Below are 26,424 nucleotides of genomic sequence, written 5' to 3'. Positions count from 1 at the left end.
ACGATAGTAAAGGATGCTGCTACCTTCTGGTAGTAGGCCGGGTTCCCCGTCAGGTAGGTGAGGTGAACAAACTCCATGTGTAGAGTCCCGAACTCAGCCAGGATGCTGCTGCCTGCCGACGCCCAGCCCCAGTTACGACCAACACCGCTGGAGAGGTAAAGAAATAAGTTTAGTTTATACATACAGCACATTTAAAAACAACTAAAGTTGACCAAAGTGCTGGACAGTGGTGGAAGAATACTATATTTCAATATAGATGCAGGACTCCACACACACACACACACACACACACACACCTTTTGTTATAAGACACATTCTCCCTGCGCTCGCAGATATTCTCAGTTATTCGAACGATTCAATCCCTTCTCAGGTTGATGTTGAGTGAAGCCACGTTGGGAATAACACAAGGGCACGACATTATGTAATAATAACGATGAAGGTGTAAGTACGGTTTGTACAAACCCACACAGTCCTGTGAAGAGGGTTAATCAGGCAACAAAAGGGAACAGGCCTGTGTGGGTAGACTGAATTCTAAAACTAAAAGGCACTTGCAGATTGCCTTGTTTGCAGTACAAATGGGCAGTAAAGCAAGATAAAGAACAATGTAGATAACAAGTTGTAGTATTTCTATTGTACGCCACTTTATTTAATTAGCAACTGTTTGCTAACAAGTTCACTATATCAACACAAGGTGATGTCAGTGCTGTGTTCAGATAGTTTTCATCAGCACAAAGTGACCTAAAGTGTGTATTAATGCAGGTTTGAACTTTGATCATATACTGTGTATTTACAGATTTTGAAAAAAGAATCCTCAGGAAGAAAGAGTAAAGAAGAAAAAGGCTTAAGTTGACAAAAAACACTGCCAATCAAGTCCCACCAGAGGTTGTTCCCGGCAACTGTCAGTGATTTTGAGCGGCTTCTCGCTTTATATTCATGTCAGGTTAGCGACTGGATGAAGGGGGATGGTTTCCAGTGACCGTGGCACTGACCTCTTAAGGTTGACCATGGCCCAGGGGATTCCTGTGGGGGTGTTGAAGGCAGGGAGCAGCTTCTCTGCGAGCTGGACCTGCCTTCAGCTTGAATACCTGGAGAGAGACAGAGAGAGAGGGGGGAAGAGACGGGGTTAACTTTAACATTGGTTAACTTTCCCATTCATCATGTTCACTTCTGCAGGCCATCAACCTTCACTGCTTAATATTCTTCTCACGGCTGACAGGTGCGAGCATAAAAACAACTGCCAAAACAGCAAAAACAAATGCAGGATGAAGGCAGATGAGGCAGAGTGAGACGTCAGGAGACAAACGATTGCTAAATGATGGCCACAGTCTCAGAGCTGAACAGATTTATGGAGGAGACTGGCAGACAAATATATGCAAAACCTCCCTTCAAACTGTGCTGTAGTAATATGAAATGTTGCAGGATCCCACTGAGATGCGTAGAAGAAAAGCTTGGAGGTCAAACTCCAGCGACTGAGCGGAGAGAGATACCAAAGTACACAGTCAGAGTTGGGTTTCTGTTATCATGATCGGCGTCTAATTTATACAGACTGAAGGGGAGAAATGGACATGTGTTCGTTTTGAGATTACACAACTTCTTGCACTCGTCTGACAGATGAAGGCTCAGAAGAATCTGCTGCAGCCCTTGTTCTTTTCTCTGCATGCCAATCAAAGAGATACAAGGAAACTACGGCTATTCTGCTGCTCAACTGCATACGAGCATTAGCTGATAGCTTAACTAAATTAAACTGTGGACGGTGTAAAACTGCTTAGAAGACGTAACAATCCTGATGAACAGCAAATGAGCCAACATGTACCAGTGAGAACCTGCTTTTATTAATCTGAATGTTGATTTAACAGATTTTTATTCATGAAACCCCACAAAAAAACTCGATGCCCTACAAAAGGAGTCACATTTATGTGCAAATAAAACAGCAACATGAACGTAAACTCGACTTTCACAGCGGGACCTGAACTGTACGAGCTTGTACACGTGAGCTTCTTGAGGGACGATCGCGTTCAGTAACACAAATCCAGTTTTACTGCACAATGTGGACAGGAGCATCAAAGAGGTTCTTCCACTTTATAACTAGTCTCCATATATTTTGATCCAGGTTGTCAGAAAAGTCCAATAAAAAGTCCAATTGCTCAAGAGACTGTCAGTCAGTCGTTGGCTTTCTAAGATGCATGTAGATTTGACGTCTGGGATTAAAGCACAAACAGGCAGTAATACAACTTGCGGACAGCATTTAGGCGACGCAGCGCCACAGAGAGAGGAGCCCTTCAACACGCAGCAGACGGAGATTCATCAACACATTCTGTCAGGGCTGAGCAGCTTTATAGAGAGACCAGATCTATGGGAAGGTCCTGCTGTCTCGCAAAGAAAGAGGGAACAATAACACATGGACGTGTTAGCAGAATACTTAAGCAGCCAGAGAGACATCTTAGGTCAAACTGTGGAGTTAAACATGGGACAAACACAGGCACAGACAAGGAGGGAGGGGGGAGGGGGGGGAGAACAATGCAGTCAAACAGATGTAGACATAAGCCTGCATATGAGGAGGATATGAAGCGCATGAGATACATTAGTAAGGAGGTTGAGAGGATAAAAAAGACGATGGGTGCTTTTCCTCAGACCAACAATGTCCGGGTGGAGCTTTGAGCTGTGTGTGTGTGTGTGTGTGTGTGTGTGTGTGTGTGTGTGTGTGTGTGTGTGTGTGTGGGGTTAGGTCCGCCCAGTCATCATAAAATCCCTCCATTGATTGGTGGCCCGTCTGCTGGCCGCTCTGAGGCCCTTTAACAAACTCTACTGCGTTTTATTGGCAATTCTGCTGCTGATGTCATCAAACAGGGACAGGATCCAAACGACCCATCGGAGGAGACTGCCAGGCAGATAAAACTCTACAGTTTGTGATAATCATCTTCCTCTGCTGCTTTCATCTACAGGCAGGGATACAAGAGGAGGCTGCTCTCAGGGAAGAGCCACCAGGTCTTGTAAAGAAACAATGCTGTTATTGTTGCTCGTTAAAGGAAGCAAACCTGCTGGGACACAGATTCTGTGCATTACGGCCTGAACATTTTCCTAATCTTGTTTATTATTATTTACTATGGAGCATTACCCCACTTGAGACAAGCTGTGCTCCGACTGAACTCTGTGTTCAGCATCTGCTGTGAACAGACTCGGAGGATTTGCAGCAATATGCCGCAATTATTTGATTCTCTTTAGATGTATACAATGTTAGACATGTGTACCAAACATAGATCATTCTTTGTGTAGCACAGAGTAGCTGTCAAGTATCGCCATGGCATCATTTGTCAAGTCAGATTTATAATCTGGGGGAAGTAGTTCACCTCCAAACTGAGTCCATACAATCTCTAATGGTCATGTTTTATGAGCTGATCCATGTGTTTACTGCCCTGATGTTAAACGGGGCTGTAGCCCGTGTGGCGTTACGCTAGTTTGTTTATTGGACTAAATCCAAAGTGGCAGAAACTAGAAAATGACACATATTCGTCTCGTCCTCCCGGTGGCGGCGCAGCCAGGAGAGCAGCTCGCCAGGGGAGGAGAGAGGTCTGCAGAGTCGGCGCTCCAGTCAGCGGCCGAAGAGACTTCAGCTCAGCAGAAGAAGCTCCGGCACCGCAGTCACAGCGGGCTGCTGGACCGGTGTAACGGCAGCAACAGGGAGTCTGCAGTTCCCCGGTGCTGTGACTGAACTCTATCTAACTGCTCACTGAAGCTACGCCGTTATCCGCGGCTGCCGACAGCTAAAGGCTCGGAGAAACATCCTCCTGGCAGCTGTGAGGACACAGAGGTGGTGCGGATGGTTTTCTCGTTTCTGCCACTTTGACTGTAAATACAAAACAGACACGTCACACGGCTGTAAGATTTACAAGCTTGTTAGGCAGCTGTTGTTCTTCTCTCTGTACTGAGAGCAGACTGGAGCGACAGTGACTCACTAGCACCTCTAGAGGAACACGTGGTATTACAAGACTGGACGGAGCGACGCCAGTCAGTCAGATGCTAATGTCTGTAGATATCTCTGCAACACAACACACAGACGTCTTAGAAACAACGTCAACACTGTCACCTCTTCACCCTCTGTTGATAATGTGAGTTCATTGTTTTAAGTTTAAATTCTGGCATCTCTTACACGTTGAACCTTTAAGCAATTAGCCACGAGAGGCCGTAATTTCCAGTGATTGTATAACAGCTAAGGGACGTTGTTTTTTACAGCAGGACAAATAAGATGTTGTCTCATGCTGCCCAAAACATCATATTGTGGTTGCAGCTACAGGTTTTAATAAAACATTAGACATAGCTACACATAAACACAGACTGTGAAGAGATTTGGTAGTTCCTGGAGCTTAACTCTTTTTCATAGTGAATGAAAGTTATTCAACCTTCCCTTTGAAATATTGTCTTTCTCTACCAATGCCTACTGAAGTGTGCAATGTTCCACTTTTAAATTATCAACAAAACAAGTTTGAAGTTTGTGTCCTGTTCCTCCTTGAAACATCTCCAAATCATTGCAGCCAAAATAACCACAGGGCCCATGTGCATCAAGAAGACAAGACTACAACACTCAGAGCTTTGAGGTAAAGAAAATCCTTGGGGAGGACGAGTCCAGGCAGTTTGTTGTCTGGCGTTCCCCATCATCCCTGGAGTTTCTATCAATCCCCCCCCCCCCGGGTCTGACAGCTTTTATGATCACCTTTTAAAATGCATTACAGCACACTTCCAAATGCATCAGTGAAGGATGCACTCTCCCAGTGAACATGTACACCCCCCTTTACACCTTGCATTGACAAGTGTTTTAGGTGTTTAGATTACAATCTGATCAGATTATAATATGTTGGTAATGGCTGTAAAGGAGAATCTCTTCACAACGATCATTCATTCAGTTATTGTCTTCTTGTTGGTAAACCAGCTGGAGGTGCAAACGCCACCAACTGGACTGGAATGTGGAACGAAACAGGAGCATGTGCACTGGCCGCAGGCGGGGGACGCAGTTTGTGTCACGATGCCCATAGTAGCAGACCCTCAAGGACACGCGGACGCGGAAAGTATGAATTGGCCTTAATACACACGCCTCTCTTTCTTCTTCTCTGCTTCTCTTCGGCTTGTTTCCACTTATGTCTCTTTTCTTTATTCACCCATTTGCAGAGTCATATCTCTCTTTCAACACACTCCCCAGCCCATCTAATTTTCCTATTAATCTTTTCTGCATGCTCTCCCTCTTTCAGGATTAGTAGTGCCCCGAGGCCGCTGGGCTGTTTGTTTCGATGGGCCAAATTCCCAGACAGCAGATTAAGAGTGCGTCGGGGAAGAGTGAGGAGGTTTAGAAGGGGACACAGACTGGTTTTGTGGCCCTGATGACGTAAACACAGTTGGGGTGAGAGGTTTGACTCCTACTGGGACCGGCCGTGTTAAAAAAATGCATATGATGGTCTTGTAAGGAGCTTTGGATGAAATCTTCTGCCAAATGGCACATCAATGTTACGTTCCCAGGGACAGGGAGAACTGTAATCTGCCACTCAAACACGTCCTAAACTCAGCCAATGATCCAGTTACTACACATGAGGATATCATTTGTAAGCTGCGAGCAGCTGCATGGGAGCGACTGGAATATCTGTAAAGCAGAGAAAGCTACGATAGATACGAGAGTCTAGACAGAAACACAAAGAACATAGTGTGCAAATACAAAAAGTCACGTAGAAATGACAAAACACACACACAGCCAATTGTGAACTGAATTGTGGTTTGGCAAGGTAAATGCAGATCTTTTCTCAACACACATATGTTATACAATCTTGTATAAACAGGCTCTGTGTGTGTGTGTGTGTGTGTGTGTGTTTTAACTGAAGAAATAATGTACAGGTGTAACAACCATGTGAAGATAAAGCCCCCATTGGGTTATTTTTGCAATACATCTGTCTGCTGCAACATTTTTCACACTGCAATAAAGAATCTACATACAAACATTGAGCGCACACACACACACACACACACACACACACACACACACACACACACTATAGACAAGCAGACACACAGTCTCTGGTGAAAGCAGTGGGCCACTGTTGACATGTAATGGAGCCTCCTAAAGGGATTAAGTGGTAGACTGTGAAATCTGCTGAATGCTTGGTAAGAAGGACCCCGAGGGCCAGTAGGAGCAACGGGATTAAGTCACCCTTTTTGTGTGTGTGTGTGTGTGTGTGTGTGTGGTTATTGCGTGTCATGTCCATACTTTGTCATGCCACTTAACCATCAGCTGATCCATTTGCTCATATTGTTTGGCCTCCAGTGGGGCGGCATCAAAGGCAGGAGGCACAAAGACGAGCTGCCATGGAGACCATCATCAAATTAGCTCCATGATCTCTTCATTTATTGCCATCACAGCGTATCACACCGACTGCTGTCAGCTTTGATATATGTGATGCATTGAGCATTAATGGAAATGCGCTTGTGAAGTCTGGGTAAGGATATGAATGATTATTCTGCAGTCAGTGGCTCGGTGTTCTGCTCGGGTCCTGATGTGCTCGTACTGCATTAGTCCTACTTTCCTTTCTTCAATGTTACCGTCTTGTCCACTGAGGACAGCTGAACGTACAACAAACCATCAAGTAAGAAGTGAATGTGAGATATCCACAGAAGTACAAATGCAACACGTTTAGAATACTTGCAATTGGATGTTGTGTTGTTACAGGGTGTTAAGTTTAACATTATGTTTTTGAGCAATTCCTCTCGTGGAAGTCCAGCAACCGAAAAGTAGAACTTCTCATATGAACTGTCCTCGTCTGCAGGCGTTATTAACACGGAGAAATCTCTTGCTTCATTTCCCACTCTGTATCAGTCTCATCTTTCACTCATTAACTTAATTCTCTATCCGACCTTTTTCTTGTTCTCAGTGCATGCTCAATTTCCCCATAACTCGCCGTCTTCATTACAATCATCTCTCACTCGTTCTCCGTCTTCTTCCCTCTTTAAATCCTTTCTGTCTCTTCTCTACACCTCTCTGACTTAATCTCATTGTGCCTGTCTCTCAACCTTGTCATCCTTCCATCTCTTCTCCAGATGTGACTTTGGCAATGTGTTTGAATCAAACCATCAAATATTTAAGTAAGGTAGACTCCTTGTCATTCCCCCTGGTTTGTATGCCGTCTCATATACAACACTTGACACAAATTGTATGTATATTGTCAATTCACCTTTTTAACAATCTCTTAATGGTGTATACACACACACACACACACACACACACACACACACACACACACACACACACACACACACACACACACACACACACACACACACGGCGCTGGAGGATGTGGCCCGAAGAAGGGAAGTTTGGGGTTCCTTACTGGAGCTGCTGACCCCGCGACCCGACCCCGGATAAGCGGTAGACGATGGATGGATGGACACACACTAGGGTTGTAACGGTTTGAGATTTTGACAGTACGATAACAGTCTTAGAAAATATCAGTTTGACATTATCATTATTATATATTATTATTATTATCATTATTATATATTATCATTATCATTATTATTATCATTATTATATATTATTATCATTATTATATATTATTATCATTATTATTATTATCATTATTATATATTATTATCATTATTATATATTATAATTATCATTAATATATATTATTATCATCATCATATATTATTATCATTATCATATATTATTATCATCATTATATATTATTATCATTATTATATATTATTAACATCATTATTATATATTATTATCATCATTATATATTATTATCATTATATACTATTATTAGTATCATCATCATATATTATTATCATTATTATAATAATTATTATATATTAATATTATCATTATTATAATCATTATATATTATTATTATTATAATATATTATTATCATTATCATTATATATTATTATTATTATTATATATTATTATTATCATTATTAGATATTATTATTATCAGTATATCACTATATGTTATATAACTAAATCATGTTGGTTTATATGTTATCCGCACTATAGCATATTAAACTAACTACCACTAAATGTAAAAATAACATCAGCTGTGAGCTTTTAAAATAATGTCCTATGATTATTAAACATTTACATAATGCAGGTACTGTGATAATGTGATAATTATTCTACATCTCTTTGACTTGCTTTGCTTTCTCCAGAGAAACTCTTGGCACATTCCCGTCCTTACAAGTTTAGCGGTCTCAAAAAATGTTTTGCCTCTTTAAAAATTTAGCTAATTCACAGTGATGGCAGTGACAGCCAATCTCCCTCTCTTTCCTTTTATCCCGCGTGTGTCTCCGCGTCTTCCTGCTGGGCAGCGGCGTGGTGGCAGTCAGTCAGAGCCAGTGCGATGCCCTGAAGTTGTTTGACGGGTTCAGCGTTTGACGAAAAATGGGAAGGAATTAAATGCTCCCTGGCGAGATCAAACAGACCACCAGTGTGTGTATACGGCAGTCAGATCAGTCCGTGGACAGCTAAGCAGACAGGCAGAAAGTGAGAGGAAATAACGGGGGGGTAATGAAAGAGATATAGGGTCAGGATTGAGCGGATGAAGGAGCAAGACTGACAAGAATCTGGAAAAGAGCGAGAGAAAAATACAGGATGTCTTCGCGGAGAGGCTTTGAGTCACGATTCTTGGTAGCAGAGACAAATGGCGTGTAAACAGACTTGTTATTTTCTTGCAGTTTGCCACAACACGTCTCTCTCTACCTCCATCTCTTTGCCTTCCTTTTCTCTCCGTTTTTAACCTCCTCCTCTTGCAGTCCCCAAACTAACTTTTTCAATTCGTCTTTGCTTCCCACTTCTTTCCGCCTCTGCCCCTTCGGTCCACCGCTCTGCTCTACCTTCTCTCCCTCTCTAGTTATCCTTACCCTTCATCCATCACCATCATTATCTCTGCCCCCTGTCTCTCTTCCACCCTCTTCGTTTTCTGTATCATTTCTGTCATTCTCCCATCTCTTATCTCTACTAACCCTCCCTCCATCCGTGCACAGGGTGGTTGTGCTGTAGTGTTTATGCCCGCACAGTCTGCAGCTTTTCTTTTAGATGCGGTCATCTCATTATCCTACATTACAGGGCTCGGCTTGCTTTCCTGACCTTCTCCCTTCTCTGCGCAATCTGCTGTTCCTCTCTTAAACCATCCCTGTGGTTTCAGTCGCTCTTTTTTTTTTTTTTAAGGAACAAGGAGAAAAAGCCTTGCACTGTTTTTTTTTTCCTCCTCACATGCATAATGTATATTAGCCAGAAAAAATAAACTTTAAAACAGGAGTGTGCAAACTTGGGGCCTTTGAATCTGCAGACTTCTTCATTCACCAGTAAATATAACTCCTAATGGAAACAGTGATGCTGCGTCTTGGGTTGATTCCTGTCCGTCAGTCTGCTCTGGTCCAGTGTCATAAGAGAAAATGTTTCATCGCATATGTATGCCGAGCCAAATAAACTGAGCAACCTTTTGGCATGGCGCCGCATGTGGCTTCTTCAAACCCAAATTCCGAGAGCTGCTGGTCTGAGCTAGTTTGGAGCTTTGTTGCGTTTAACAGCCGCTAAAGCAAAAAGTGGAATTTTCAGTTTCTACGTGTTATAAAACAAACACAATACGATGAATTCTGTAAACAAAACAACGTTGGAATTGTTGTAATGTGAAATGTTTCACCTGTAAACAAACGGAGGTGCTTCCAGTTTTGTGGAACGCGCTACCTTTACGCATCATCTTCTTATCAAACTGTAGGAAAGACAGTAAAATAAGAATTGCCAAAATATTTCAGTGGTAGTTTCTTAGTCGCAAGTTCCATTTCACAGGAAGACTTCTGAGAGTAACACATGTACGGTGCTATAAACTATTATAATCCACGTAATGGACCTTCCTGTGTACAGGACGCTCTGCTACAGCGTACAGACCATCGCTACCGTTTGTTGCAACAACCAGAGAATAATGTGTCGACAAAATATGGATATACTGTTGACTACAGCTGCTACGTTTCTGTATTTAAAAAAGAAAAGCAGGAAGGTAAACACACCGGTGCGCTAATGAGCTGCAGGTGTTGGCACAACAAAACTCAAGAAGAGAGAAGAAACCAAAAATAGCTACTAGAAGAAAAAGCTTGATTAAAAATCTGGGTTTTTCTGACGACTTTGTAGATTCTGGCACGTTATCCGAAAAGCTCTACTTCTTACTGCTTTGAAAGTAAATGGAGGGCTAACTAGCTCCCAGAACAAGGGTGGGATAAAAACACCTTTTCTGTTCTTTCATGATCTTAATCTCTGGAAATGTATATTTACATCATCTGGAGAGACCTGCAATATGAGCAACATTGAAAAAACTTCCACTCTGCAGGATGTGCTTATTGCTTACATGCTCCATACTTTACAGGGGGACATTCACACCATTGATATAACATTAAGAAAGTGGGGGAGGAAGGGAAAGACAAGGAAACACGGATGAAAGCAGGAGGTAAAGGAAACGTGGAGTTTTAGAAAGGAGGATACAAACTAAATGCAGCAACTCGGAGCGAAGAGACAGAAAATGTGTTGTGGACCACTATGGAGCAAAGAAACAAGTTAGGCCGAAGTGTTAAAAGAGGACGCAGAGAAAGAGAGAGAGCTAGAATAAAGAAGGCAAAGAGAGAATACAAGAAAGAAGGTGGAGAAAAATAAATACCGTGTACAGATGACAAAGGAGAAGAGAAAGAGGAGCAGGAAGAATAGAAACACGAAGGACAAGGAAACAGAGGAATGAGCAGAAAGAAAGAAAAGATTAAAAACAGAAAGAAAGGGGGAGAAAAGAGAAACGAGGAGAGCAGAGAAACACAGGATAATAAGCAAGGAGGGGAGGGGAAGATGAGCAAAGGATGAAGGAAGAGGAGACAATAGAAACACATTTTAGGAGAAGAGAAGCAGCAGCATGGAGTCGAGAGGAAAGAGGAGATGATCCAATTAGATCAGTGCAGACACGTGGCCAGGAGAGCAGAACAGAAGACAACGTGTGAGAAGAGAAGATGGCGAGGACATCAGGGGAAGAGGGAGAAACAGAAGGAGAGTATACAAAGAATAAAGTCGGGGACAGACAGAGTAAACACAATTCATCACTGGGACCAACACCTCCTCCTCCTGAATGCTGATCTGCCTGCCCCATTGTACTTCCCTCTTGGTCTGCGTCTCTTACATCACTCTCCTCCTGTTGTCTGTTGGTCTTACAACAAGACTGTTGCCTTGGAAATCTTGTATCACTACCATTGTTATGTCATTTACAGCAGCGTTCACTAGAGGTGATTAAATTACTTGCTGCAGCATAACGTTCATGTTCTTGTAAGTCTTCGTAAAAGGGCTCATTTCCGTTTTTTAGTTTTTATGAACTGGCTGGGAAATGTGATAAGTTTCCATAACTGGAACTTCATTTAAAACTTCTTCGTTCACCGTGGAGGCGAGAAAAAAGCAACGTTTTCTTCAAAAACTCAAGGTCACACGGAGTCAGTAATTGATATACAAATGGTCATTTCTTCGGGTGAAGTAATACTGACGCGGGTGGTGTCTCCAGCATGGGTCACTCCTGAACCCAAAGCGACAGATGTGTTATCTGCTACAGTGGCTCTCTGTGGCGGCGTGTAAACATTGCTCTGGTTCAAAGATGATCCAATTCAACGACACATATGAGGAACAGTTTTAACGATCTGTGCCTGTTATGTTCTCACTGAAGTTAATGAAAAGTGTGGATGAGAGGACAAACATCAGTGATATTTCTTTTACAGAAGCAGGTAAAGTCAATTCAATAAGGTTTTGAGAGCTCCGAGAGCTACAGCTGTGGTACGTAACCTTGGCAGATCTCCAATCGTTGAAGTTATATAAAGAAGTGTATTAGTCTTCCCATCCATTTGTGTTTATTCCTATTCCTTTTACTCTGCATCGTATCTATCTTTACATCTGCTAATTCTGTTTTTGTGTCCTCAATCCTTCTCTCTTGTTAACCTCTGCTGCACTTCTCTCTCATGTCGTCCGTCTGATCTCCTTCCTTGTTTCCTCTTCTCTCACTAATGTCTTAATTCAGCCCTGCTTCTTCTCTTGTCTTGTTTTCTTATACCCACCACCCCGACCCCAGCTTCTCCCTCCCTCTAAACACAGCGTCATGCCTAACGCCATGCTAACATCCAACTGGGAAAGATGCTGATAAACTCTAATGTCTGCAGGGAGTGTGCTTCATATTCACACCATTACACACACACACACATCCTCCAGGGAGCTGCCCAGTAGCAACACTTCCCTCTGCCGCTGGTTGACTGAAGCAGTTCAGGGGTTAAGTGCCTTGCTCAAGGACATGTCCAGTGACAGTGAAGAATGAGCCTCACTCGCTTTTCTCCCCCGTCGGCCATTCATCATGCTCATTCTCCACTCCCATCTCTTTATCTGTAAGCATCACCTTCACACACCCTCCGCTCATCCTCACTGTCCCGTCGCAGTTGTTCCTCCACCGTCTCCTCTTCTCCCTCCATCACTGTCTCTACTCCGAGCCCTCCCGTGCTCCATCACCCTCCTTTCCCCACCACCCACTGCTTCTATTATCCCTCAAGTGAGGTCTGATGAATGACAGTTTGATTTTTTTTTTAAGGGAGAATTTTAAGAGTGACTTTACGTTTTGCTTGTAGCTCATGTTGTTGTTCAGAGTGATTTAAAATCTCTGTTCATCAATTTCAAAAAGCCAACCGACGACCTCTGCATCGCTCAGTGTGGTCGGGCAAAGTTTAATGGGTATTATTAATCGTGGGAGTGAAAACTTGTAGGTGGTAAGATCAGCTTTTACTGATTGTTATTGCTTTTACCAACCGACAGCTGGCTAATAAGTTCTCTGCTTTGTTACATCACCTGTTAATGAATTATTCATGTTTATTTGTTCTCTTATTTTCCGTGGAGAGTTATAAAAAAAATCCAGAGCATTTGTTGAACTTTGTGCCGAGCCTATATGAATAAATAAATGATTCAATAAATCATAACTGACAGGAATATACCTGCTATTATCTACTCTGCTTCACGAGTGTGAGGCGGCGCTGAGTGACGACTAATGAGTTCTTTTCAACCACAAAGACAAACAGATTCCTCAACTTCAAATGCAACAAAAGGTTCACAGTAGCTGTAAACGGTTATTATATTGCAGATATTTTTATTTGGATGTTTATGTTTATGTTTTTGTATAAAACACTCCGATTTCTTCACCATCCTGCTCAGTTAGTGTCCGTTCAGCTCACCTGCAGAGCCGCACAGCTGGAGGTTAATGCTGCACTACGGGGCTTTTTGTTTTAACAAGCAGAAACAAAAGGATAGAAAATTGATCCGGCTTCATGGAGCTGATACTGAAAATCAGTCAATGTGTTTTAAGGCAGTATTTTAAGTAAAATGAGTACTACTACTACTACTCTGTTGGTACTTGCATAAAACACATTCAGTTATAATAGAGAGCACAGTGGATGTGGCCGTTGTGCTGAACACATAATTGATGCATTTGCTCCGTTTACACAGGGAGCACTGCTTTGCTGGAGAGGATGGGATGGACAGAAAAATAAAAAAAGAGAGATACAAGAGCTGAAATCTGCCAGCTGACCGAGCAGAGGATGGAAGAGAGGAGGAAGAGCCTCCTTGCTTCTCTTCCTGTATCCCTTCTTCCACAAACAGAGATGAGAACTTACTTCCTGTCCAGAGAGGTAGTAGGCGGCCAGCAGTCCTCCTATGAAACGAATGTTGACCTCAAACACAGACACTTCGGCATTCTGGGAAAACGAGAGAGCACAGAGGGGAAAAAACAAAACAATTTACTTCACTTTGATATGGACATTGTGTTGGTTTTATACCATGAATATTCTCATGAGCTGCTCTGAGTGTTCTGCACCAGCAGCACAGTTTTGATTCATCTCTTTGCCTGCAGTGATTTTGATCAACTGGTTTGCAAAACCTTCCCAAAACAAACCTAAAATACAAAAGGGAGAAACAGGAGATTCGTGCACTAGAATGCACAGAAATAAGCCAAATCAAAGTAATCACACTTTATCATCTAATAACAGCTCAGATTAAATCTTTAAATAAACAGAGCACATGAGGAAAAGACATTAAAGTAACCTCTTGTTCTCTTTAGCGACACCGATCTGACGATAAGGCAAACAAAAAGGGTTTGTGCCTCAAATCAAGACCGCCTGTGAACACAGAGAGAAATCGATACGACCTTATACAATTATCATCAATCTTCAGAAGATCAGTGGTGCAACTTCACTTCGTACTATACATTTTAAGACTTAACTTAAATTCTTGACGTTGGCACCACCCAGGGGTGACATCCTATACACATCACAACATTTACTTTTGACCGGACTTTAATCCTCAGTCTCCAGCGCTGCACACACACACACACACACACACACACACACACACACACACACACACACACACACACACACACACACACACACACACACACACACACACACACACACACACACACACACACACACACACACACACACACACACACTAAAGCCAGTTAACTACCTGTGTATAAGCACTGCACACAAGCTCTTTGCATATTTCTTCCACTAATTAAGGCCGCAGTTGTCACCCTGGCTATTACTTTGTAGCTTGGGATGGTACGAGGGGGGGCAGAGAGTACGCTGGTGTTCACCTCAACTTTCTTGTTTGCAAAGCTAGTCTTAATTGGGGCTCAAACAAAACAAAATCGTCCATTATTCCACTAGAGAATAATCCCCAGAAAGCACAGCAGTCGCCGTGTCCTCGGGTCAGCACGTGCACCTTTTACATTTTCTTACAAATACTTTAAACTACATTTCTCTGTGATTGTCTCCGTCGGCACCATGGCAACCCTGACGCAGTAAGACTACTCAAATGGAAAACCTCGCCGCCCAGTACGACGTGACCTTGCTCTAATGATTTCACATGACAAATAAAAACAAGAGAGAGGACTTAACCTGCGCATCGCTTCAAAGGGCAGTCTGAACGACCCCAATTTACAGTAAATGCACTCGAGAGGAGAGAGGGAGACGTGGAGAACAGGGACATTGTCTGAATTTAAAAAATGGTACTTGTTGAACTATCTGCCGCTGCAGGTTGGACAAAATGATCATGATTGCGGCTTACACACTGATTTGTGTGTCTTAAGTTACCGGATGAGGTTTCCAGTAAGGAGCAGGTGTCCACAGACAACATTCATAACATGTTTCGATGCTCAACCGTAACAACCTCCGGTCTCGGGTCAGCGGTGGCAGCAGAATCTCTGGCCTCAATGCTCTTAATCCATCCCACAGAATCTCTCTGCTTCTTGCCCTTTCTGCCAGCGTCTAACGCCATCATAAATGGTCATTTTCCAGCGGGAACAGCCAGTTCCTCTTGGCAACCGTCCTCCTACAGGATTGTAGGATTGTATTTTCACTTGATAGTTTTTCATATCCACTGGGGACCAACAGCATTATGTCTAGGCGTAGAGCGATGTGGATCATGTGGAGCTTCCTTCCAACATCTCATCTCAGTGAGCCGTTTGGATTTTGACCTCTTGTTTCAAACAGATGTGATTCCCTCCTGAAAAAAGGGACTGTTCTGCATCTTTACAAACGGGGTTTGCAAAGGACAGCAAGAGCGTAGAGGCACCTACAATCGACCTCGAGCTATAATGATTTTGCACACTGAATGTGTGAGGATACAGCCCATGTCACTTGCAGCTGGATGCTCCCTCAGATGCCGTGTGCGCAGGTGTGCCGGCAGGGAGAGAGTGTCGGTACCTGACTGTGAAAGGAATGAGGTGAAGAATGGCTCTCATCTACACGGCTCCTCCTACGTTATTTTCTTCTTGATTAGACCCCACTTTGTGTCAACATCTCAACCGCTCTTGCTTGTTTGTTCTTGTCATTTGTTTGCATTTGCTCTACGGTCTTAACTGGCAGTAGTTTACTTTGTAAATATCTTACATTTCTACTGCAGAGTTCTCTAATAATTGAAACACTGGAGCAAAATTACCATACGTACCATAAAACAATTGCCTCATTTTCTCAATAATTAACCCAGTACACATTTTTCATGCTACATTATATCAGGCAAATAATCAAATTAAACAGCTATGATTAGAGAAATATATTTATGTAGCGGCAATGGACGGCTCCAGACTCCTTTCAGCCATCATTCATCATTTCAACATCATCGGCATATAAACCTCTATTCAAATTGTAAGTGTATGCTGGGAGCCAACATGTCACAGACAATTTCCTTTAAAAATCCAATGATTAAAGCGGAGCGCACAATTCATCTGAAGAATGTAAGAGCAACATCGGGAGGTATCGAGAAAAACAACAGGGGCTGGTCGTCGTGGAGTGGATGTTGTTGAACTGAGTGATGAAGCGCTCGTAAAGCTCAAGGCCAGCTTTGTATGGCAGCAGCCATCTATCTAACTCCCCGTCTGTCAGTCAGCCTCACTCGTTAGCCTTTTACAACTTTAGTTTAGGAGCCCAGACCCCGTATGAGCAGAGGAGCTATAAAAACAGCTCGAATGTAAAAATGCCTGCAGTGAACACAGATAGGACGGCGAGGAATTACATACGCTGTGCGATGATGCGTGAGCGGCACGAGAATAGAAATTTGGATTAAAATGAGTCGTTTTTGTTATTTACAAATAAGGACAGCAGTCATTTTATTCTCTGATCTTCCATCACTAGATACTTAATGACATACTGTACTACATACACTTTCTAACCTGTTCTATTAATATCCACCACGCACCAGTGTAAACAGAAATATGTCAACACTTTTTTACAGTCTCCTGTCATAGATGATCACTGTTGTTTATTTCAATTGGATCCTGTCGCTGTCAAAGTGCCTCTTGGTGTCCACAGTCTTATGTTGTGTTACTATGTTACTAACATATAGCAACATATAGTAACGTATAGTATAACGTATAGTGACGTATAGTATAACGTATATTATAAAACGGACATGTCAAATCAAGCAATCTGATTGGTTCTTAGCCGTGATATAATGACGGGTAGAATTGTAGTTACTTTTCACAACAAGTCAGTATCCCTCGTGTCTGAGAAAAAGCTACAACCGTTACAGCTGTTAAATTACGTCCATTAAGAAACAAACTTACAAAGCTTTACTATGTAAATAAGAACAGAGTTCCATTCGTTCAGTTGCTTTTATTATAAATAATATCAGCGTGAAATGACAATAATCAAACACGTACTATACAGGCTGAAACACAGACGTGTTTACAGTTCAATCTGGTTCCGGTCGCGCATGAGCCAATACAAGGGACCGTCCATTTAGTATAGTACAATGTTCTCTACTCTGGAGGAGTGGATCATCAGTGCCTATCTCCAGAGAAAAAAGCCCCTGAAAGACGACATGCAGAGCTACGTGAAGAGCAGGTAGACCAAATGGAAAAAAGACAAAACAAACAGAACATAGCAACCACCTCGCACTATGTTTTGTGCAGAAGGCAACGGAGGGACTATTTTATTTTGAACATCATTATTTAATAATAAAAACTATTTAAATTGGAGTGTGTACATTTCTTTCATATTGCCACACCGTTTTATAAAAGCAATAGCTCACTTCAGACCGTGATATATGCTCATTATATCACAGTTAAGGGGGTTGTCCGCTTCGCGTCGGGCCGAACCACGCCCCTTAACTGTGATATAATGACCATATACCACGGCCTGAAGTGAGCTATTGCTTAAGTATAACGTACATTAACGTATAGTAACGTATAGTAACGTATAGTATAACGTACAGTAACGTATAGTATAACGTACAGTAACGTATAGTAATGTATAGTATAACGTACAGTAACGTATAGTAACGTATAGTATAACGTATAGTATAACGTACAGTAACGTACAGTAATGTATAGTAACGTATAGTATAACGTACAGTAACGTATAGTATAACGTACAGTAATGTATAGTATAACGTACAGTAACGTATAGTATAACGTATAGTAACGTATAGTAACGTACAGTAATGCATAGTATAACGTACAGTAACGTATAGTATAACATACAGTAACGTATAGTATAACGTACAGTAATGTATAGTAACGTATAGTATAACGTACAGTAACGTACAGTAACGTATAGTATAACGTACAGTAATGTATAGTATAACGTACAGTAACGTACAGTAACGTATAGTAACGTACAGTAATGCATAGTAACGTACAGTAATGCATAGTATAACGTACAGTAACATATAGTATAACGTACAGTAACGTATAGTATAACGTACAGTAACGTATAGTATAACGTACAGTAACGTATAGTATAACGTACAGTAACGTATAACGTACAGTAACGTATAGTATAACGTACAGTAACGTATAGTATAACGTACAGTAACGTATAGTATAACGTACAGTAATGTATAGTAACGTATAGTATAATGTACAGTAACGTATAGTATAACGTACAGTAACTTATAGTAACGTATAGTATAATGTATAGTATAACGCATAGTATAACGTACAGTAACGTATAGTAACGTGATGAACTGCTTAATATTACAATATCATCCATTTTATTATGTTTACTTCCAGATGCTGTACGCACTTTGCTTTGCTTCTGCATACTTATACCCAGCACAGAAGTACCCAATACATTTAAAAAACTAAACGTTTATCATATCATTTGTCCTTCATACAGCAGTATTAGTCCCTTCTCTCTCTTTTGTTTTCAAAGCAGACATTTCAAGAAAATATAGTAACACAAGCGATGCATACATACGACATGATGCATCACAGCATGTGATTTTTATCTGCGTGTGCGAGTATGTAGCTTAACACAAGGTTAGTCTAAAATATTTCACTAGAGCGTTAAGAATTGTGATGATAGTCCTTGAAGTTTGAAGGCAATCAACTGAAAAACATGTCATCCAGGCAACTCGACTAAAATATTAAATTCTGCAACGATTGGTGAGGAACACAGAGCTGGGGAAGTCACTGTCAAATATATTTCTCCCTCAGCAAAAGGCTAAAGGGATGTGGGAAGAGATAGGAAAGAGGGCGTCAAATCATGACAAAGTTGACAGTTGTCACCGTGTAGAGCAGAGAGCTCGGCAATGCCATGAAAAATAAACGGCAGAATGAAACTCGTGAGGCCGATTTTTTGCCTCTCATGTCTGAAAGAAACGCAGCGTCACATGAAACATTCAAATGATGATGTTTTCACCGATAAAGAACATTGAATAAGGAATACTTTATGATTAAATCTGGTTCATCAAGCTGGGCTGGAACGCACTCTTTGACAGCTAACATTAAATTATCTCTCCATCTCTGCAAATCAAATCCTCAATTTAACCAGCGATGTGAATGCTTCAGTTAACGGGGTCCATTAATGTGGTGGATCTTTGAGCCTGGCGACGGATGCAGACCTTACGCCGACACATCCATCATGTGAGGGCTAGCTGCAGTGGGGGGCCCCTCTAGGACACTGGAGACTCCAACAATGACTCATTGCTTGGCTCAACCTGACATGGCAGCTGTTTAATCATTCATTAGTGGTGTGGCTGGCGGATGTGGCGGTGGCAGGTGGGGGTCTGAGGGATGGTGTGACACACACTATAGAAGTGTGCATACATTTGTTAAAAGCACACGAGAACCATACAATTCGATTTATTTTGTCCGGGCTATTTAACACAGGAGAATAACAGACAACGTGATCTTACATAAATGCATGTTAAGGTAAATTATGTCAAGACCTTACACTCCTGCGCACGCACACACACACACAAACACACACGGCTCTGGGAACGAGCCATCATCACTAATTACAGGACGGAGGGGTCAAGAAAGACAAGCGGTAATTATTTACCGTCATTTTGTGCACACACAATTTTCTATTTTACAGACATTATGGGGTCGTTCACTTTCAGTTTCAAATCCAAACAAAGTGGGTTGGATACAGTAGTCTGGGTTCACTGAAGGATAGTATACAACATGTGAGATGTTTCTTGTCCCATCGGTCTTTGTTGGAGCGATGTGTTCACAGATCTCCACAAATGATGCGAGGACAATGTTGACTTGATGTCAAAACTACAATAAAAAAAGAGGAATAAATGGTTCTTTGAACGGAGGTGGGACAGTGTAAACCTCACAGTATTTCTCATCTAAAGACATGTTAATTTAAACATAATCCAAATCCGGTTTTAAAATATAAATGAATAAAAAGTGAAAAAAGGGGAAAAAAGTGAAAAGTGAAAACATCCCAACTATAAAAGTCAAACTGGCTCTGACAGAGATGGTGCGCTTACACACACACAGCGTCAGTAAGGTCAGTGTAATGTAAGACAACTACAACTCACACATGCACAGGACGGTGATTAAACTTGACTAAGAGTGATGTCTTTAATCTCCTATATGGAAATCCAGGCCATGCCCTTATTCCTGCCTCAGAGCTCTGACTACAGAGGCTGAGTGTGGCTGCACCCTCTGGGTTGAACAAATCTTTGATTTTCACAAGGGCCAAGCTTAATAACACTTTCGCTGCCAATTATGTGCCAGGCCACTGCAGGCTTGAAAAGTATTGCTTCCTATGAGCCAGGGAATTACCTGTTTTGTAAAAGCCAATGTACTGCCATGGCCGAACTGCTGAGATTCAGCCAAAGCTAGCTTAACATTTCATGAATGTTACAGTAGCTGGAAGCTAATGCCTGAATCATCTGCCTAATGCATTTAGTCAGGTATAAAGGCATCAAACCAAGCCATTAATGAAAACATAGCAACATACGTCCCTCCTTCTCTCGCACGTTTACAGGAGCTTCAAGTCTCATCCTCTCCTCCCTCTAATCTCCCCTCCTGTGTAACCGAAGGGCTTCTCCTCTTCTCTCTTAGCCTCTGAGTCTTAGTATTTCTCAATCCAAACACATTCTCATTGTCTCATATTCCGGTTTGTTATTGCATTTGTAAAACTCTTAATAATTCTCGTACCTTTTTCATAAGACATAAATCTCATATTGTTTTTTATCGTTGAGGGAAGTTTTATTACAGCGGCTGCTCCTGCAGGTATTTTAGATATCACCGTGCTAGAAAACTCTTTTGCACAATTTAATGTAATGTGACACACTTCTTTCTGCAAAGCGACCCACAAATGTGCATCAAACATCCCACCTTCCCATTCTCAGAATTATAACAGGTATTTTAAGATTTAGCATGACTTACACTTACAAAACTACAGAGAATATGTCCATTATAAGTGCAGATCTTTCCTGATAACCATCATGTTTGGCAGTTTTCTTTAGTACCAAAAGTTTCCAGTGCTGTCTCTTTCCTTGCTTTTCTTTAAGAGCTTCAAGGTCTTGAGGATAAGTGTGGTGCAAAGTAGACAGTCAGAAGAGGTTGTACAGTACACTCAGGTGGTGCAATAGATGCACTGAATTTGCACTAAACCTTCACAGCACTTAAAACATGGCTACCGTTCTAGCAAACACAATTCATTTCCTCTTGCAGTGGTGGACAAAGTATTCAGATATTAAGTAATAGACTAGTAAAACTAGCAGTGTTTCCCCCACCATTATTTCAGGGGGGGAGCGTCCCCATCTAATTTATGTGCACGTTTCATTGTTTACTTTGCGCATTCACATTCTCTCCTCCGCTGTGTTTTGCAAAGGGCTTCGCTTCGCTCCCAACACACACACACACACACACCTACAGTCAGAGACAGCGCGGAGGAAAGAAGAGGAGGGAACTAAATAGTCTCCGCGCCACGCTCTGCCAGGTTGCTGGTGAATTTTACCATTGGATCAATTAAGCTTAATTAACCTATAATAATAATAATAATAATAATAATAATACATGATCAATTATTTGTAGTAAAAATTTAAAATATTTGCATCTGAAATGTAATTGAGTACAAGTATAAAGTAGCAGGAAATGGAAAGTAAAGCACAAGTATCCTTAACATTGCACTTAAGTGAACATATTTAGTTACTTTCCCCCGCTGTTCTCTTGTTTGTTGGGTTTTTTCCCTCTACTGTAAATCAAATGTCCCCTCAAGGGATCTGAAGCGAGTCCTCAGATTTGTTGTCATTGTATGTCATTGAGTAACGCAGCTGCTTTTGACAAAGCTGTCAAACAGACTTATCTCTGTTGGAAATGTTGCAGTCTACGATGTAGAACCCAAAAGTGAAATCTACATAAAACTAGGCAAAAACATTTTTATTTTTAATATAAAACGGTGAAGTACATACAGTGTCTTTTAAAAGTCTTTCAATAGAAGGAAGCAAAGCAAAAAGAAGTTTAGGGTTCAAAGGTTTAATTGACTCTCCCTCTCTTTCATCTCATCCTTTCTTCATCCTGTCTTCAGTTCCCTGTCTTTTCTTTTCTTCCTCGTTCTCATGGCCATCTCAACTGCCCATTTGTATCACCCTCAATCTGTCTTCACGGCTGATCTTTCTTCCTCCATCTCTTTCTTGGTCTATTCATCCAAAAACCCAACCTCCTCAGTCTGTGATTAATCTTTACTAGTATTACTCCTTTCTTCCTTGTCTTGCTGCCTCCTCCATTCTCTACCCGCCATCTCTCCCTCATCCTCCATCCAAGATAAGCCTCCTCTTTTTCTCTATCCCCTGTTCTCCATCCCCAATTCCTCCCTGTATCCCTCTTTCCGCTGCTCTACCACAGTGATCCTGAGGTTAATTAGCCCTCCAAGTGTCAGACTGTTAGATCCCCTCTGCCTACTTGCTAGCTGCCCTGTGATTGCCTCAGTAGGGGGAATAACAAGCTTAGGAGTCAGACATTGGAACAGGCAGAAAGTAAGAAAAGAGGAGGGAGAGCAAAGAGAAAGCATGGACAGAATAATGATTTCAGGGGAAATTTAAGGGAGACAGATGTGAGAAAAGGGAAAGAAAGCAGGGATGACAGCTTAGCCGTAATGGGGAAGCAGAGAGAAAAGACAAGAGTTAATGTAGAACAAAGGAGAAGGGGATGTGTTAGGATAGTGAGAGGATGGAAGAGTGAGAGCCGTGGCAGGTTGACGGGTAAATTACTGAGACTAAGGTATGAATAAATGTGCGTATACTTAGTAAAAAACTAATGGCAGCGGAAAAAGAAACGTTGATAATGATGGAGGGGTAAATAATGAGAGACAGTGAAGGGATAGAAGAAGAATTAAATGGAAAGGACTGAGAATTAAGGAAAAGGAAAGTGTAAAGGAAAACTATGAGGGTGGACAAAGGGTAAAAAGATAAAAAGAAGTGATAGGCATAGAAGATGATGGATAGAGGGACAGATAACAATTGTGATTGTCAAATGTAATGAAAGAGGTGAGATTGAATACATAAACCGGTAACGTCCAGAGACTCCAAAGAGCTTATAAAAGAAATGACTGACAGTAAAATAGGGAAGGAAAGTAAAATGATAAAACGGTAGCAAAGGATTAAGATGGAGGTTGTAAGATTATGCAGGGAGAACAGTAAAAACATAATAGAAGGGAAAGGATGGTGGACAGAGGTGAGTCATGGGGGACAGAATCAGAGAAATACATGAGGAGAGGTGCAAATAGATTAACAAGAGAGAGAAGAGAGGACGTCGTTTATGGAAGAGTGAGAGGGGAACGGAAAATAGATACAAATGGACAGAAAGAACCATAAGGGTTGATAGTTGTGAATGAAAACTATATTTCTGTATTACATGCAACCATCTTGACTGTATCGAACAAGAGCATGTCTTGTGAGGGAACTTGATGATATCGAACATGTGAATATATATTTTAAGATGCTTGGTTGCAGCGACAGCTCACAAAGTAACAACCTTAAAATAGGAGAACAGAGAAGCCAAGAGAGGCTCGTGTGTGTGTGTGTGTGTGTGTGTGTGTGTGTGTGTGTGTGTGTGTGTGTGTGACAGATGACAAGAAAAGCAAATACTAAAGGCGACACTACAAGGTAGAAATGTAGGCGAGTCAATCAATAATGTTTTACCTGTCCTTTGAGAGAATAATATACTAATAATTTACTGCATCACTAATGAGCAGTCAGGAGGACTCGGGAGTATAAGATATATTCTTAAACATTCAACCTGTGATTTATATCAAATCTTATGTGAAATAAATTTGACTAAAATGACAAAATGATTGGTTTTAGCTACACGAGGTTAACTGAAATGAAAAAGACGAACATTTTAACAGTGATAGTCAAAAAAAAAAGGTATGGTTGACTAAGTTTGATATATAAAAAAGAAAACTAACAAGGACATATGACACAGCATAAAATCTTAATTAAAAACTAACTGACCAAATGAACTCTAATTAATGCTCATTGCTAATTCATCAGCCATGGCTCTCACCAGAGAGAGCGCGCTATCAAGGTCAAAATCCAAATGAAGCCTTTGGATTTTGACCTTGATATGAAATTATAATTTGTGATTCCTAAAGGTCTTTGTTTTCACACCAGGAGCAGATAATCCCACTATGAGGAGTTCAATCCAAACCTGCAACAATGCGACTCAAGTAACACTGAGATTCTCTGAACAAGAGCAACTTTGAATCTAAAGAATACCTAAAGCATGCTGTTCTTTCCAAACCATCCCTCCCACACAGCGTGTAAAAGAGAAGTTTAGGTACACACCACTCCGAAGTCCAGATTCTGTTCGATCCACTCCTGGCCGTCCTTGAACTCGTCGTGCAGACCCATGATGTAGAGGGTGTCTAAGGCATCCACAATGGTCGCACCTAGTTGGGAATTGCCTGCACAAGACACACAGTAAAACAAATGAGATTAATTTGTCCTGTCACGCACTAACTAATATGCTTCATATAAAAAAAACCTTTGCCCCTCTGGGAATCGTGAGTGGAAAATTAATCACAAAACACACAATGGGGCCTAATTGTGAAGGAGAAACGAAGAATAAGAAGTAAGAAATTACTCAGATGAATTCTAATATATGCAATTAGAACTTTGTTGCATGCGAACGCACAAAGAAACTGTAAACTCCAAAGAAACAGATTGTGCTTCAGGCAATCCATATCTTGTCGCACACCCAGTTTTGGGCGCTGTGACATAAAGTGACCGGATGAACTTAGTCTGTTCAGTCCCTTCTTTATCAACCACAATATCTCATATGCTTCCTCTCTCTCTCTCATATAGTTTCTGTATCTTCTTTCTCCCCCCTCCCTCTATGGCTGTACAAAAGGAGGAGAAAGACACACTGATGTGTTGAGATGCTTCATTAAGTTACAGCTGAGCAGAAAATCTCTCCTCTCCTCTTCCCAACCCTCCATCCAATGCTCTCCGTATCCCCGAGAGCCAGAAGAGAGCTGGTGAAACAGTGCGAGCCACGAGCCACGAGCCACAGAGAAGTATCAGTAGATGACAGTTAAGATAAGAAGAATGTAGTAGAAGAAGAAAGTTATAGGCAGAAAAGAAAAGAGTAGCGAGGCAAGAGAAGCTAAATAAATAGTCCACAGCAGTTATACTGCTAACTGTACTTCTAGTCAATCACCAGATATAATGTACAGGAGAATATCTGACTGTACTATTATCGCATGATTAATATGCAAAGGTTGTGATATTCTCCAAGGGCTCCTCGACTTCTCACAGCCTAATCTGGAGATTGAAACGGCAGCTATACGACTGCTTGGTAAAGAAAAACTGGACGTGCAGCTATTGACAAGTTGCCCTTGGGCAGAAAAAACCCTCAACTGCACTCGGGATGTGCAGCGCTCTCCAGGCGTGTATCTCTTGGATCAGGGTTCAAATTAATATTTGAACAGCCCTCATGTGATGTAGGACCTGGACCAACGTGCATCCGTGCCCGGAGGGAATTCCAGCATAGTTGTGCCTCAACAAATCTACATCGCCCTCAATTACAGCAGTCAGAGACTGACACAATTAGGTCAACGTCTTGCAACAGAGAGGAAATTAAGCTGGAGATAAAAGATGATAAAATATCAAAGGTGTCATATCGTCGTAATATAATTTGCCTCATTGCGAGTCGGGGGTTGGACATCATAGGTATGTGGTTCTGTTATGTATTCATAACACAGTTCTGTCAATAGGAGGGAGAAGCACTGCAGTTAGTGGCAAAATACAGTAACTGTTGTTTCTCTACTATTGATCAACAGCCGCATAAACGCCTGCAAATATATTGGACTTATTTTGTGCACCGGAGAAATATTTGTTTTACTTTTTGCCCCTTTAGTTGGTTGCAATTGTTCAAGTGTTGATTCTACTCACTGCTGTACTTTCACTCTTAATACTGCTCATCATTGTAATATTATTACAGCTAAACTCTCTGACTGCAGCTGTGGGGCTGTTCTCTCCTGATGATCCACAGACGTTTGTGTTGTGCTTTTTAAATACGACTGTATCGTCACAATCTCATCCCCTCGGGCTCGGGGAACACACAACTCAGTCGGTCCTTGTCCTTTGGCCT

The 26,424-nt window shown here is 41.6% G+C and overlaps 1 protein-coding gene across 1 annotated transcript in view; it reads right to left on the bottom strand.

Moving 5' to 3' along the window:
* Positions 1-26,424, bottom strand: part of man1a2 (mannosidase, alpha, class 1A, member 2) — a 101,169-nt gene that overhangs the window by 24,217 nt on the left and 50,528 nt on the right. Inside the window, 5 exon segments of the mRNA XM_029458691.1 lie at positions 24-147; positions 990-1,066; positions 1,068-1,085; positions 13,697-13,777; positions 24,618-24,736. Of these exon segments, the coding sequence (XP_029314551.1) occupies positions 24-147; positions 990-1,066; positions 1,068-1,085; positions 13,697-13,777; positions 24,618-24,736 (419 nt within the window).

The sequence above is a fragment of the Cottoperca gobio genome, chromosome 21 (genome assembly GCF_900634415.1).
Source record: "Cottoperca gobio chromosome 21, fCotGob3.1, whole genome shotgun sequence".
Taxonomy (NCBI): Eukaryota; Metazoa; Chordata; class Actinopteri; order Perciformes; family Bovichtidae; genus Cottoperca; species Cottoperca gobio.
This window is presented reverse-complemented; position numbering and strand designations above follow the sequence as displayed.